The sequence below is a fragment of the Euprymna scolopes genome, chromosome 25 (assembly GCF_053919585.1).
Source record: "Euprymna scolopes isolate OS-2025 chromosome 25, ASM5391958v1, whole genome shotgun sequence".
NCBI classification, from domain to species: domain Eukaryota; kingdom Metazoa; phylum Mollusca; class Cephalopoda; order Sepiida; family Sepiolidae; genus Euprymna; species Euprymna scolopes.
Genome location: NC_136506.1, coordinates 63,219,263 through 63,234,852, shown reverse-complemented (window position 1 = coordinate 63,234,852; position 15,590 = coordinate 63,219,263). Strand labels below are relative to the sequence as shown.

General features: G+C 32.0%; 1 protein-coding gene across 2 annotated transcripts in view; it reads left to right on the top strand.

Annotated features, from left to right (window-relative positions):
* LOC145247400 (cold shock domain-containing protein E1-like) overlaps window positions 1-15,590 on the top strand; it is a 96,954-nt gene that overhangs the window by 35,912 nt on the left and 45,452 nt on the right. For both annotated transcript variants that reach the window (XM_080109103.1, XM_080109102.1), the window contains exons 5-8: window positions 2,199-2,359; window positions 6,491-6,654; window positions 10,017-10,230; window positions 13,459-13,515. In XM_080109103.1, the coding sequence (XP_079965229.1) occupies window positions 2,199-2,359; window positions 6,491-6,654; window positions 10,017-10,230; window positions 13,459-13,515 (596 nt within the window). The remainder of the gene's footprint in view (window positions 1-2,198; window positions 2,360-6,490; window positions 6,655-10,016; window positions 10,231-13,458; window positions 13,516-15,590) is intronic.

Here is a 15,590-nt window from a genome sequence, read left to right as displayed (position 1 = left end):
GCTTACCTGCTCAAAGGAGAAACGTTGCCTTGATGTATCTGTTGCAATCAACTATTGTCAGTCACATACTGGTTGACTGCCAAAAATATATTTCCAACTCTTACACAGCTGTTCAAAGAAGTATCTGCCCCTCAAGTAATATTTAAAAAAAAGAAAAACAGACTATTTCCAGCTCTTTTAGAACAAACACTGAGAGAAATCGGTTTGACTGCAATATCATTTAGTGCACTATAAATAACCTAAACTCTTCTACGAACGAACTATTTATTTTTAGACTATAATATCTGGCATAGAATGACCCACTATAGTTGATTTGCCATATAACCCAAACTCCTCCTCCATGCTAGCATGTGTTGGACTACTCATTTAACAGAATTCTCTTCCTTTTGTCTTGTGTTTATCAAAATTTTCTCACTGTCATTATTTAGTTGATTTTCTCAACGTTGATTTTCTCAGTTTTCACAAAATTTTGAATGAAGTTAAAGAAAAGCCAATAGCCTTTTTTTCCCCTCTCTCTCTCTCTCAAATATCTATTAAAAAAAAAAAAAATTCATTATGCTCAAAATTTAGCAAAACCTAAGATTCTGGTGACCTGTCAAATTTAATTTCAACCATAGTTGGGCTGGTATAAAGGTTGCAAAATGATCGTTATTTCGCGACCCCAACTCGGGAGTCAGTTAACAGCTTGTTGAAGAAATACAACTTGTTGACTCTTTGGTGAGATGTTGGACTAACTCTGAAAGAAACCAATGAGTCCTGCATCCTGCAGAGGCCCCCATCCACAGCATACCTCATACCACGCCCAGACTTGGAAAGGTACATGTATGTCGGCAAGCAACTAGTAAAAGATAAAGTGCTCAGCAAGGTACTGCTGCCAACCTACCTCATCATGTAACACGAATAGGCGCAATATAAGAAAACTACTGCACAGACAGGGAACACTGCAGAACACGGACAACGTCGGCACTCCCCAGAACTCTCGAGTGAAGTGATGTGCACCAAATAACCGACCCTCTGGGCCAAGGCATGTTCGAGATATATATATATATATATATATATATATATATATATATATATATCCAAGGGCCAGCACCTCTCACCACTCCTCCCAGTAACAATGTAAAATGGCAAAGATGCCTCCGAGTAGAACCGACCTTCCCGGATCTCAACCCCCTTCTTGGCATGGGTCCTTCCCTTATTTTTTCCACAGACCTTCATTAATACTCTGGTTTTGATGTATAGGATGCTTGAAAGATGTCTCTTAAATTTGAACTAATTAGGATTTTTTTTTTTTTTTTTTTTTTAAATGTAAAAAATATTACTAATTAGTATTCTCTGAAATGTAACAAAAGTTCTTCAGATGAAGTTGTGATTGCAGAGGGAAATGACTTCCGTTGTATTTTTTATTTATCTATTTATTTTTTTTTTTATGGATTTTCCCTAATCAAACTGTTTTGATCAATTTGTTTCTGCTATTTCACAACGTTTTCTGTTATATACTCAGGTTTTTCTTCCACAAAAATCTCATCTCAGATGGACACATAGCTCAATATATGTAAGCATTGTTTAAGAGACATTCTTATTTTCATGAAGTTTCCATAAAGAACCAGTGAAAGTACTAGAACTAATTGTACTTATATCAATTTACTTTAAATATGGCTATAAATGGCTGTTTATTTTAATGAACTGAACAACCAATTATTTACAGTTTTCTATTTTTATCAAGCTATAATAAGCCCAGTTTCATAGCAAGTGTTTATATTTGTATTGTCTATTGGAACTGGCTTAACAATATTTACACTTTTAGAACAAACACAACAGCAACACTCTGTGGGAGAGATTTTCTATTAGTGCCGTTAGGTAAAGAAATCTTTTTATCGCATTTGAATATTTTTCACTAATCATTGAAATGTTATTTTCTCGCCGGATGATAATGATTTAGAAAATTAACCTGCCATTGATGGGTTATGAATTGTTTGGTTTTAAAATTACAAATTTCTGAATTTATGGCAGATTTAAATCAGTTAATTTTTAACATTTCTGAGATCAGGGTCTACCGGGATTTGATGCTAACAGGACAATGGTTCAGTTCAAACTGTTCAGTTTATATATTTAAAAAATTTATGTATATAAAGAAAAAAAAAAGAACCCCCCTTCCCAACTTTCATCATTTTAAAAAAAATCTTTTTATTTTTCAGATCCTGTTGAATTTCAGTTGTATTATGATCGGCGATCTGGAAAACGGACCGCAATTTCTGTGATAAAAGTTGACCCTAGCGTTTCCTCTCAAGAAATTTTTAGCGAGGAACGTTTTCAGGGCTCTATAGTTCAAGAAGCAAAACCAGTTAAAGCAAAAAATGTAAGTTATTTTTTATTTTTTTTTGTTTTTCGTTAAATTTCTTTGGAATCAAAACCTTTTTCTTTTTGTTTAAGTAGGCTAATGTTTATTCAACTATTTAGGCTATTTTTAACTTTCGTTTTATAAAATCAATTTTATTTTAATTTCTTCTCATGAAGACTAATGTTCTACTCTTTAAATTGTATGATGACAACCTTCTGTCTAATGACAATGGCGTTCTGCATCTAGTCTGGTACATTGCAGCCTCTGCTGTGACTAAAAAGTCAAAACTAGAGTTGCCTTTCTGGTTGCTGGCCTGAGCGGGTGATAAGGAGACCTAGGTTTGCCCAATTACCAGGGTCACACTCTTAGCATTGCAGACAAAGTTCGATGGAAAGGTAAGCTAGATATATCTAAGGCTTTTGACAGGGTATGGCATGAGGGTCTCCTCACTAAAATTAGATAATGCTGTATCACTGGTAGAATACTTAACATAATTAAATCCTTCTTAGATAAGAGAAAAATCCAGGTTGTCCTCTACGGTCGTACATCTAAACAATATGATATAAATGCAGGAGTGCCCCAGGGGTCTATCCTTGGACCTCTACTGTTCCTGATATTCATAAATGATCTCCCCGACAAAATTGCCTCTGAGATAGGTATGTATGCTGATGACACCACACTCTATAACAGGCACGACAGGAAAACAAATGAACATATATCTAAAGAAATAGCAGAAACACTAGAGGATGACCTCCAATCTGTAGTGGAATGGGGACAAAAATGGATGGTCACGTTCAATGCGCCAAGACTAAACTAGTTTCATTCAATAATTACAAGAAACCTTCTCTATCACCTATAGCAATGGCCAACGATTCTTTATCTGAGAGTACATCTTTGAAATTCTTTGGCCTAACGTTCACAGGAAACATGAGTTGGAACAATTACATTGAAGGTATTGCCAGGGCCGCTGCTAGAAAACTACTAACACCCAAAAGTATCCTGTACTTCTATAAGGCCACCATTCACCCATTTATGGAGTATTGCTGTCATATTTGGGCTGGTGCATCTGCTACTAGTCTCTCGCTCCTTGACAAGGTTCAAGAGTCACAAATCTGAGAGGCCCTGAACTGGCATCTAAACTTCAGCCTCTGTCCCATCGACGAAACGTTGCATCCCTCTACCTGTTCTACAAGTATTTTAATGGTGAATGCTCTGACGAACTGCAAGCACTTGTGCCCCCACGACGTGAACACCCTCGACAAACCCGACAGGCTGCTAAATCCCACTCCCACACTGTAGAGATCCCTAGATGTAAAAGATCTTTCTACTCCAGTAGTTTCTTGCCCAAAACCGCTAGACTTTGGAATTCCATTCCAGGTCCCTGCTTCCCCAACTGTACTAACATGCAGAAGTTCAAGTGCAACGTGAACCGACATCTTGCTGCCCAAATCCCTACATAGTACCCCAGTAGTTGTTGCCCCTGATAGTAGCCCCATACACCAAAGTGGCAATGTGCCTTGTTTGGGGTGAAAATGTAATAAAAAAAAAGCTAATATGGTTGGAGCCAGTGCAACTGCAAGAGTTGCTGGAAAGGTGTTGTAGTGCTTCACTGTCTGCCTGTCGGCACTCCCAACCAGATTTACTCCTTTAGCCTTTCTTAAGACATGCATAAGGCAGTGGAGCTATTGATCCATAGCTGGTGAAAATTTGAAAATATTTCCAATTTTGATGAAAATAACAGGTCCTCATTGTAATTATGGTTGTATTAAAATAAAAGTCAAATCCTTAAGTGATTTTTTAAGTCTGGCCACAGAAACATGTTTCTTTCACTCTTTAAATATATAATTTAAAAATCCTTATGATTTATTGCAGATAGGATTATTGAAATTAAACATTAAAATGACATAAGACCATATTTATTGTTCATAAATATAAGAAAAAAAGAATCTATAAATTTGTAATTTTTAGTTAATCTGTACTTAATGTAGTTTAAAAATAAGAAAAATAGTAACGGGTCAGTAAAATACTTAGGGATTTCAGGTTAACTTAGTAGGATTAGTGTTTCAACTTCAAATTAAAAACATTTTATATTATTACAAAAAATATTTATAAATATTTGCTTCTTTACAGAATAAAAAAATGTGAAATGTTTCACAAGAGACCAAAAGGAAAATATTATTTGAAACAAAACCTAAAAATATTTTTTGTTTTGCAAAACAAAAAATAAGTAGATTGTAGTTTGCTTCCGCTGTCTTCTCTTGAAAAAGGACTAATAGGTCTGAAATATATTGAGATTTATAACACCATTGAATACAACAGAAAAAAAAAAAAAAGAAAATTACTGTTGTTTAGAGTTAAAATTTGTGTGAAAAAGAAAAAACAAACAACAAAAAAAAAGAAATTTATTTCTTGTTTTCATTTAATTTTACTATATATAAAAAAAAAAATCTCGCATTGTTCTTGGCTTTTAATTTTACCTTATAAAACAAAAAATATATACTTTTTGTATTTTTATTATAGTGTTGTGGAAAATTTCTATCAAAGTCTAAATCTAAAATGTACAATTCTGCATTCCTAATGATGTCATCAAAAATATTATCAATTTTTAAAAGCTCCTTATTTGTACATCAGTAGCTAAAATATATTTTGCATTCATGCAATAATGAATAAATAACTTGTACTAACGCGATTTAACTCTACTGGGAAAAAAGGGGGGGTGTATTTTCAAGATAATTTATTCAATATAGGAAGACACGTAAAAATCAACTAATATACATGATGGTTACAAACTTCCATTTAAATATTACCATTACTTTCCTAACAAGTTTTTGATGATAGCATGTGCATGGAGCTTTGAGGAGTAGTGTATAGTGATCTCCCCTATTTTCAATCTATATATAAAACGAACATAAATGAGGAAAAAAAAAATGATTCTTAAAAATGCATCACAAATAATTTGTCTTTGAAGCATATAGTCATATGATAGTTTTCAACCTTTTTATACAATCCTTTGCATTATTGTTGTAGTCTGCAGGATCTTTCAAGCTGCACCTGTTGAATAGTCAAGACAAGGCAATGTTGCATCATATTGTCCTTCTCTCTTTGTTTGCAGATAGTTGGTTTAGTTTTGTAGCTATATTTAGTCATAACATTTTATGACCCTGTTCTTGGGCGTTTGAGTATTTTCATTGGACCCATGTAGCCTTTGAGATTTCTACTCGGCTAGCAATTTTCCATCTCCATTTTCATTCATGTGTTTAACTAAGATTTTGAAAGTTCTCAATGAGTCATCTCTGGTGAACTTATGTTGATCCTTTCCTTCAAATCGCAACAATTTATGATATCTAAAAACTTTTTCTTTCCATATACCTATAAGAAAAAAAAACACTAAGATTTACATTGGGTAACCTAACTGGAGTGTTTCCATAAAGAGATAAAATGCGTAGAAAACATTTCTCTCCATACCCAAGATAATTGGAGAAAATTATAATTATTAGAAAATGGTCAAAACATTCTCCACAATTGCTTCATTTCAACCGCACAATGTAGAACTTTAAATGTGATGGAGCATTGTTTCACCTTTTATGTACGTGTTATTTTTTTTATAATTCTGAATCATTTGATCCTTAAATTCTGAAGTTTCTTAAATCGTCTAATGTCTTTTTTTTTTTTTCTTCTTTATTAAGCCATGGTCATAAAAACCATTAGTAAATAGACTGAGACTACCTAGCTGATTAGAGAACATAAAACTTAGAAACATCACAATAGACAATACAGAAACCCAAAAATGTGACAGTGATGCATGTCCATTCATAGTTTTGAGGCAGCATGGTCATTCATGACTACAGAAAATAATGCAAACGCCAGTTTGATTATGCAGTGTGTTAAATGTGAATGTATATCATCGCAAGTTTGGTCTGTTCAGCCATAGCACAGGATGATATTTAAGGATGTCAGTGGAGCAAGAAGCATGAAATAATCTGTAAGCAACAGATACAACTGTTACATTTCGACAAGTTGACAGCAGATCTAATTCAAGCAGATCATATACTCCAAAGGAAATAGGATCGCAGCTGGGAATATGTAATATTTATCTCTTGAACTGATTGTAATGACAATTGTTAAAATGTTGAATTTTTTGATCTGTAGGGAACAGTGCCAGGTAATCAAGATGGCCTTGGTAGGGTCACATATGTGCACAATGGGGAATGTTTTTTCCTCCCTTATGGCTTAGAAGATGTCAAGTCAGACGATGGTTCTTTGAAATTAAAAGCTGGAGATCAGGTCAAATTCTACATTGCTTCTGATAAAAGGTAAATATTGTTCAATCTGTTTCTTTTTTTTATATGCATTTTTTCCCTTAAAATTTAATACGGCTTGTAGCTTAAAAAAAAAAAAAAAATACTGATTTTCAAACATACACAACCTTTTAACTTTAATTATAATTAAATATAACTTTAGTAATCAGTTTAAAAAATAAATTAGATTCTGCTTTTTTTGTGGATTACATGTAAAAATCTTGTGACAAAAAAGAAAAGTGGTGTAGGGGGATCAGTTTTCCATTTAAATTTAATGTAAAATGATCTCTCATTTCCTGACTTATATAGCAGTTAGCTCTCCAAATTCTTTTGAAATATATTTCAAGCTGAAAAGTTGATATAAAAAAATAATTACCCTAACATTAACCCTATATTCAAGTAACAAACCCACTTCTCAAAAGTGCCTTACTATGAACGAGCTAGGAGTGACAAGCACCCACCTTCTGCACCTAAAAATCCTTCCTTAACCCTAACATCAACCCTAGGTACAAGTGGTATGACCTTATTGAACAAGAACTCTTTGAAAACCACACATACCCTTTATTCTAAAAGAAAAACTTAACACGATTTATCTTGAACAAATGCTTGAATGACTCTGAAATGGGAGATTATTTCACATTAAGTTTTAAAATATTAAAAAAAAATTTTTTTTGCTTTGTCAATTTTTCTAGCTTCATGTGTAATTGTCTAAAATGGTAGAATTTCATATTTGGGAGAGGTGGTGGGGTATTCAGTAGAAGGTGGTTATCTGCAAGATATTTATTTTTAAGCAGTTCTAATATTACATTTCAGTTTGTTGTACATAAATTCATTACAATTCAACTTTGATTTCTATCTTTTGATACATGCAATTTCTAAAGTATTGCAGCATATTTATGTACTTTTACTGCAAGATACTTGGAAACTATTTTTAAAGATTTTCAGTTTTCTGTTTGGACTGCAGTAGATTGAATTATGCTGTGATGTTGAAAAAAAAAACGGCTCGTTTGATCCATTAATTATTTTTCTTTTACAAAGAAGTTATCACTTATCAAGACTTAAAGGTCGCTCAAGGTTGTAAGTTAATGAGTGTATACAACCTCATAGTGATCGTTATTGGTAGGAATTGGATATAATTTATTTAAGGGAAAGGCTCAACAAAAATTTGGACTTGAAGATGACCATATTGTAGTCAGCTGGAAAGTAGCCTGACAGAACAGTTCAACAGGTAGGCAGTTCTAGGAAAGAAGCTTCGCTCATGAAATTTCCATTTAGATTTAGGCATAGAGATTGGAGGAAATTGTTGATAGTGGTTTTTATGAAAGTTTGTCAATATGGGACCATAGATTAAAGCTCAAATGTACACTTGCCATGAAAATAACGTCTCTTCTGTGGGAATGAGGTTGCAGGGAGAGCAAAAGGGCATTATCTACTAGGTTTCGGAGCCGGTTTTAAACTCTGTTAAGGCAGTGTATGACTAAGTGCATCAGAATTTTTGTAGGAATTTTTGACACCCCTAACACAAAAATGCGAATAAAATATAAAAAACTTGTAATTTCTCTGTTTAAAGTGGGTTGTTTATTTTCTTTATGGAATATACTTCCAAAATAAACTATTAAAGTTGTTTAAAAAATAATAGAAATATTATTTTTTGTTTAAAAAAAAAAAAAAAAAAAAAAAAGGGTTTACAAAGTGCCAGCACGCATTCATGCAGCCATTTTTTTTTATCTATGAAATCAGTTGAATTGTACGAGTTAAATTTATTTTCAATTTTTAAACTTTAAAAATCTATCCAAATTTTTCTATTGGTTCAATTTTTACGATATTTTCAGGTTCAATGTGAAATTTTATGCTCCTTCCAATAAACTGAATATAGTATTTTAGACAAACGTTCTTTTTAAATCCCCCCCCTCATTTTGAAATGTCTATTAAAATTTAAATAATTAATTTACTCACCAAAGTTTTATATATCAAAAATTGAAGAGAAAAAAATCAATACATAAAATATTCTAATTTAAAACAAAAAATGTTTTGGGGAAATTTACCTGTAAAGTCCAAAGTGTAAAACTTTTTTTTTTTTTTTTTTAGTGAAAGCTTATGTTAAGTAAATATGGTCAAGATTGGATGCTGATGACAATTTTTTCTATTTCATTCAATGTTTTCTTTTTTTTTTTTTTTTTTTTTAGATATTTAAAAAAAAAAAAAATTAACTCCATAAAGAATTAAAATGTATTAAATCAAAAATGCATGTATTTCTTTGAGAAAAGAAAAAAATTCGATTTTTTTTTTTTTTTTTTTTTTTTTTTTTTTTTTCCCTCTATGCACAAGGCTAGGCTAACGCGAACATGTGGGTTTTAGTTCCTTCTGTCCATCTGTAGTTCAAAACCAGAACAAACACTACTTCCGGCGTTTTGATAACAATGTAAAAATGCTTATGTAATTGCGGCTTTTTCAAATAGTCCTTTAAAAATATTCTTTTATTTAAAAACTAAATGGAATTTAAAATATAAATATGGATAAATTCTTAGCAATGAAGAATGGAAGTACACATTGAATAGTATTTTTTTTATAGATAAAGTGATTTTTTTTTTTTTTTAATTTATATGCATTTTTTATAATCAAAGTAAGTAAAATTTCATTGATTTTCTTTAAATCTTTTTTAAAGAAAACCGATTAAAAAAAAAACAAAAAAAAAAACAAATATTGTATAATTTGCTATTAAACCTGTTATTTTTTTTTTAAATTTGGTCTTTGCTCCTTTAATTGAAAAAAAAATTTGGGTTTGAATTACGTTTTTCAAGTAGTTATAAGCTTGGAATGATAGGTCAAATTATTCAATTTTTTTTCACGCATTTTTAATGTCAATTTCTGACACTGCTAGTGTAGGACGCATTGAGCAGCTCCTACCATATGTAAACACTATTTGGGACATGTGACTCTTATACTGGTAAGACGATTACATCGGGAGTGAAATATCTTCGGTAAAATGATGCAATTGTTTTTCCTATAATCTTGGTAGCAGATTTAATGCAAGTCATCCATTAGAGGTGAAAGCCAGACCCACAATCTTGTAAAAGCAAGGAAAAGTTTCTTTGAGACGAAAGTCATTCATAGCAAATGGGGATAAATGAAGATGATTAACAATTTCTCTATCTAACATTTATTCAAGCAACTTATTACACACAAGACTAATCGGTCTGTACTGAGATGCAGAAAACTGATCTTTCATATTTTTAAATACTGGGAAGACTAATAAGGTTTTCCAAGATGTTTGGAAGTTGTATCCCTTTGATACTAGAAAGCTTTTATTATCTCATGAACTATTTTCCAGTTTTTGAGAAAGGAATTTGCTCATTTTCTTTTTTGTATTTCTTTAGGAATGGCACTCTACGCGCACGGAACGTGGAAGGAGTGGGTCTTCCTGAACCAGATAAATATCAGGGTGTTGTCTGTTCAATGAAAGACAATTTTGGTTTTATTGAACGTTCGGATGTCGTAAAGGAAATCTTCTTTCACTACAGTGAGTACAGAGGGGACATCAATGAACTGCTGCTTGGCGATGACGTACAATTCCAAATTCAGTCAAGAACTGTAAGTATTTTATAAAAAACATTTTGAAAACCATCTAAATGCATTCAACATATCTTTTTAAAAAATGTAGTTATGATCACTCCATCATGAAAAAAAAAATTTTATAAAAAACATTTTGAAAACCATCATCTAAATGCATTCAACATATCTTTTTAAAAAATGGAGTTATGATCACTCCATCATGAAAAAATAAATTTTATAATAGGGCAATTTTTTATGCAGTTCTCTAAAAAACAAGTATTTCTTATATATAGATATATATATAATTATTACTTATTGCATCGCACTACGAATGTTGGAGGTGACTGTTAATAACACGAATTGAAAACTTGGATGTGCTAAATTTGAATAAAGTTAGCTCCACAGAAACATTTTCATCAAACTGACATTAGACTTGTCTAACCTTCTGAAAGTACTACTGCACCATTTCTGTACTAAATAATGATACTTCAAAATATTTTATGTTCACAAAATAAGATTAAAAAAGAACCCTAAATATCAAACATGATATCTGTTATGTTATGTAAAAAGTAAAATTTTAAATACTTCAACTTTATTTACTGTAATTCACTGCAGTATTTTCCTGCTAGGTACTTGACTGAGCATAGCTTTAAGTTCCCCTTATAACCTTCTTAGCAAAAATTTGTCTTGGTACCGGCACTGAAAAAAACCTCAAAAAAAACCAAAAAAAAATACCTTTTATCCTGTGTTTCTTAAAATCAAATGAAACTTTCATGAACAGTTTTTATTCCAAGAACTTCTCACCTGTGGATCATGTTACTTGCAAGAATGTTTCCCCACAGACAACAACATGGTTGTTTTCATCTTGGAAAGTAATCAAACATAGTTCTCAATCCTTTTATAATGCCGTTCCATCAACCAACTAAAAATTTCAGTAATTTTTATCGTTGAATGGCTTTTGACCTTGGCAAATGGTGAACTATTTAAAGATCTAAGAATTTCCAATGATTCAACCAATTTTTAAAGCAGATATAAAAAAAATGAAAGTCTTTTTTCTTGGCATGGTGTTAAGTATCCTATTTTTTCCCACTTCTATTTCCTTAAAGAATGCTCAATCACAGGCAAATATTCATAGTATAACATTTTTATTCATCTTTCTCCTTGTCAACTTCTTGTACAGAAACTCTTATTCTATTTATGTTATGAATATGCGTATGGTGGCGGGAAAGAACCAGACAAACAATATAAGTTTAATTTTAAGCAATTGATTGCTCAATCGTTTATTTTAAAAATAAACCCAAGAAAAGCAAAATAAAATAAAGTGTTCTTCAGTTCAACAACAGTTTGTCCCTGTTGTTTATTCATTTCCGCACAATCTTTATCGGCGATTTGTGTCTTTTTTATTTTATCAATATGTCAATATTGTTATTCCTTGTGGTGTTGATAACAATATCGAAGAATAAGAGCTTGCTTTCGATGAAAAATGTTCAAGGAAAACAACTTGGCATAAATAATTATTTTGTTGATAAACTTTGTTAATATGTGTTCCTTGTGCTGGGTTGTTTTGATAACAATATCAGAAAATAAGTTTGTTTTTCAATGGGGAAATGTTAAGGGAAGCAACTTAGCAGATTTGTTGTCTGCTTGTTATGAAAATGTTGTTATGAAAATGTTGTTCCTCTCTTGTTTAGATGCGGCTTTTATTCAATTATATTTCATGGCTTTGTTGTTCCTAACATGGTACAAATTTGTCGTCTGCCAGTCAGCAACATCAAAACTTTTTTTGGAGCCTTCTCTCCCCTTGTGCCAGCTGTCGGGTCTCCTGGTGTATGTAATAGCGTCCTTGAAGATTTGTTGATCCTTGTGCTGTATTGTAACATGCACGAAAGAAACTGGAAGTTTGACCAGTGGTCTGGTGTGGAAGTCAGTATTGGTCGGTGGTAGACCGATGAAGTTGTACTTCTCATCTCTTGGTGTTAGTCGAGACCAGTGCTCCTTGGTCTTGAAATTAGGTTCTCAACTGACAGATGTTTTTGCGGCGAGTTAATCTCCTAGTTCAGCTTGGCTCCTCTCTATTTAAACATAAATTTAGCAGGTGCCTGGTTCCCACGGCCAGTCTCTTCTGATTGATCAAAATTGGATTATGACAGCCAATCAAACTGTTGGAAATTAACCAATCAGAGTTGAGTATTTTGGTATTTTGTAAAGATTTGTAAATATTGTTTTTAGCTGCTATTATTTGTCATGGTTGGGGCTGTCCCTTCTAATTCCATAATGTATTTGCTGTTAATTTCTTGTTTTCTTTGTGAGAAAGCTTCATAAATCGAAATGAGATCTCGCACTCAACTTTGTAACATATAAAAAAAAGCTTGTTGATTTTGCTAAATTATTTCTGAATTCATTTGAAGACTAATGGTTGTATTAAACAGCAAAATAGGATATTCAATGAAATCCTTCACAATGTTTGTAAATGATTCTGAGGAAAAACGAATTCCTACTATTTTTATGACAGTAGTTGATGACAGAAAATAAAGTCTTAAAGGGTGTTGAATAAAATTCAGGTTTTAAGGCTCTTGGATGGATATTGCCCACCCACATATGGACCTGAAATGATGCTGTGTTAAATTTGGTCACCAGTTGAAAAGTTTTGTAAACCTGCCTTTATTATTTTAAACTTTTGTACCATTTATTTCCAATTTCAAATTGCAATTGCAAATTTTTTCTTCTTCTGTTCTCTAAAAACGTTCTATTATAAGAAGCTTTGACCTCATACTTTTTTAGATTAGTTTATGAATTTAGCAAGAATAATCATATTTTATAATCATATTACAAAGTAAAAGTATTTGTATATACAGCATAATCATGTTAACACACTGGCAGTTCTTGTTGGATCACCAAAGTTAGCAATGTTGCTACTGTCAGTAGCAAGTGGGTAACCATTTGGGAATATCAGGCGCTGTATGTAGGAGGACGTTAACAATATATCGTCATTGTCTGCCTTGATAGAGATATACATGCAACTGGGGATCGCCTGTGAATTTGATATTCTCTAGACATTTCCTTTTTGGGGGGAAGCCAGTTCAACATATTTAGGGTGAATATTGCTGACTTATTTATTTCATTGTTCTAAAATTGGAACGGATCCATTTCTTTGAGTTTAATGTTTACTAATATTTGTTTGATAAAATTTCAAATGTTTTTTTTTCTTGTTCTTTCATTCCAACATTTCCTGGTGGTTCTGTTACAATTTTGATGTTTTTATTGCAGACTGTAGGCCATGATCAGAAACCACAATGTCAAGGATCTGTAGTGGCAAAATCTGAGGTGAGTACTGCTTTCGTTGTTCAAGAGTGAAAGCTTAAACAAGTTTTCTTTGCTTTTGGTTTTAAAGTTTATCTTAACAAGATCATATAACCACTTCTAGAGCCTTTACACTTTACGTTACTTACATAATATTTATTTTTTTTCCAATTTACTGGGAATCTTATTTGAAATTAAAAATTCCATCGCATAAAATATTTTTAAAATCCTTTTTCAAAATATGAAATTAAATCTACGAGAATATATTTGGATTCTTCATAAACAATTTTAATTAAGTTGAAAAAAATGGAAAGAAAGTTACAAATTTCTAAAATATCAAATAAGTCATTTTTGATTTTAAAATTCTTAGCAGATCCACGTAAACAAAAACAAAGGCCGGAACAAAAATGAAAGTAAAGACAGATGGGTACAGCGAGATGAAAATGAACTGTTGTCAATTGGAATGGCCTTGCGAATTCTTTACTAACATCATTTCTTTATAATAATTGTTTTTATATTTTATTAATCAATAGTATTATATTTTATTTTTTTTTATATTTTATTAATCAATAGTATTATATAAATTAAAGTTATTGCTGTTCAACTAAAACTAAGAAACTGCCATTCATTCAAGAAATCAAAGTAAATGGCTTATGTTTAAAGATACTCCAACACACACATGAACTAAATTGAAAATTATAGAAATTAAAATATATATACTAGCAAGGGTACCTGGCATTGCCCGAGTGTTTACAGGTGTGTGGTTTTGGTAGGTAGGTAGGATCAAACCTGAAGCGAAGTTGGAAAAACAAAATGTGAGACGTTAACCGCTCAGCCAGCAAGAAAGAGTAAGTGAAAGACGTTTGAATTTATTGAAGTAGAATTGACAGGTGCTCGCTTAATGAGGTCAAATAGAAGTGGCGGAGTTAAGATTTACGACTACGTAAGCAATGGCTATTCAGCAGTTAACATTTTCTGCGGGACAGTTTTTAATGAGGTGAAAACCCAACTTGGGGGAGGAAAAGCAGCTCCTCGTTTATTAGGGCAGTGTTGTCCAAATGAAAGCAATCGTCTGATATGATGGTGAAAAGCCGACATTGACCAAACGTTTACATCGCTTAATTTGAATTCAGTTTCACTTTTTTTATACTGAATAGCGAAAGAAACACGCGATCTAAAAATCTGGAGAAAATAGCGTTTAAAAGTCGGGTAAATTAAATATACGCGTGACCCCTGTTGTTAAGTCATACATATTATCATCTAGACAGCATATAAAAAGTTTTAAGGAGTGAGCCGACCGAGCGCTCCCCTGAAAAAAAGCCTTTTGCGGAGATACAGAAAAAGCGCGCGCACATACATACATACATTTTTGCTTATATATATATATATATATATATATATATATATATATATATATATATGAGCAGATGTAAATAAGGAATCTTATTCTTTTCCAAGACATTTTACCTATGCACCTTTTTAGCCAGAATCGGTAGTTTTGAAAGAATCATTTTCATTGTTTAAAGCACCTTAAATTAAATACAAGCTATCTTTATTATTATTATTATTAATAATAAAATTAAGAAACCACTTTATGTGTGTTTTTCTTGTGGCTATGGAAATTATTTTTATTTAATCAAATATTGAAATAGCATAAAACTAACTTTTTCAAATCCTAATTCGAAATAATTTAATTACAAAATCATGCCAATTAGGATACATTTTTTGTGAACAAGTCTGCCATTTTAATTTTTTAGTTAATTGTTTAAAAATAAAAAAGAATTGGTGGCCTTTGCCATATCAAAAGAATTGAAACATTTAAACTCTTGAATAGAAAGTCAAATAAATTGGCTTTAAAATTTTTAGAAAATTCTAATGTATTAAAATATTTTAAGTTTTAGAAAGTACTAGCGAGTGGTACCCGGCGTTGCCCGGGTGTTTGGAGGTGTGTGTGGAAACTCTGGTGGGTGGGGTGGGTTAAAAAAAAATGTTTTGGTAGGTAAGTATAAGGATCGAACCCGAACCGTTGAGGCAAAATTGTAAATTAAAGTGTGAAAAAAAAAAAACGTTCGACGTTAACCATTGCCCCACCGCGAGAT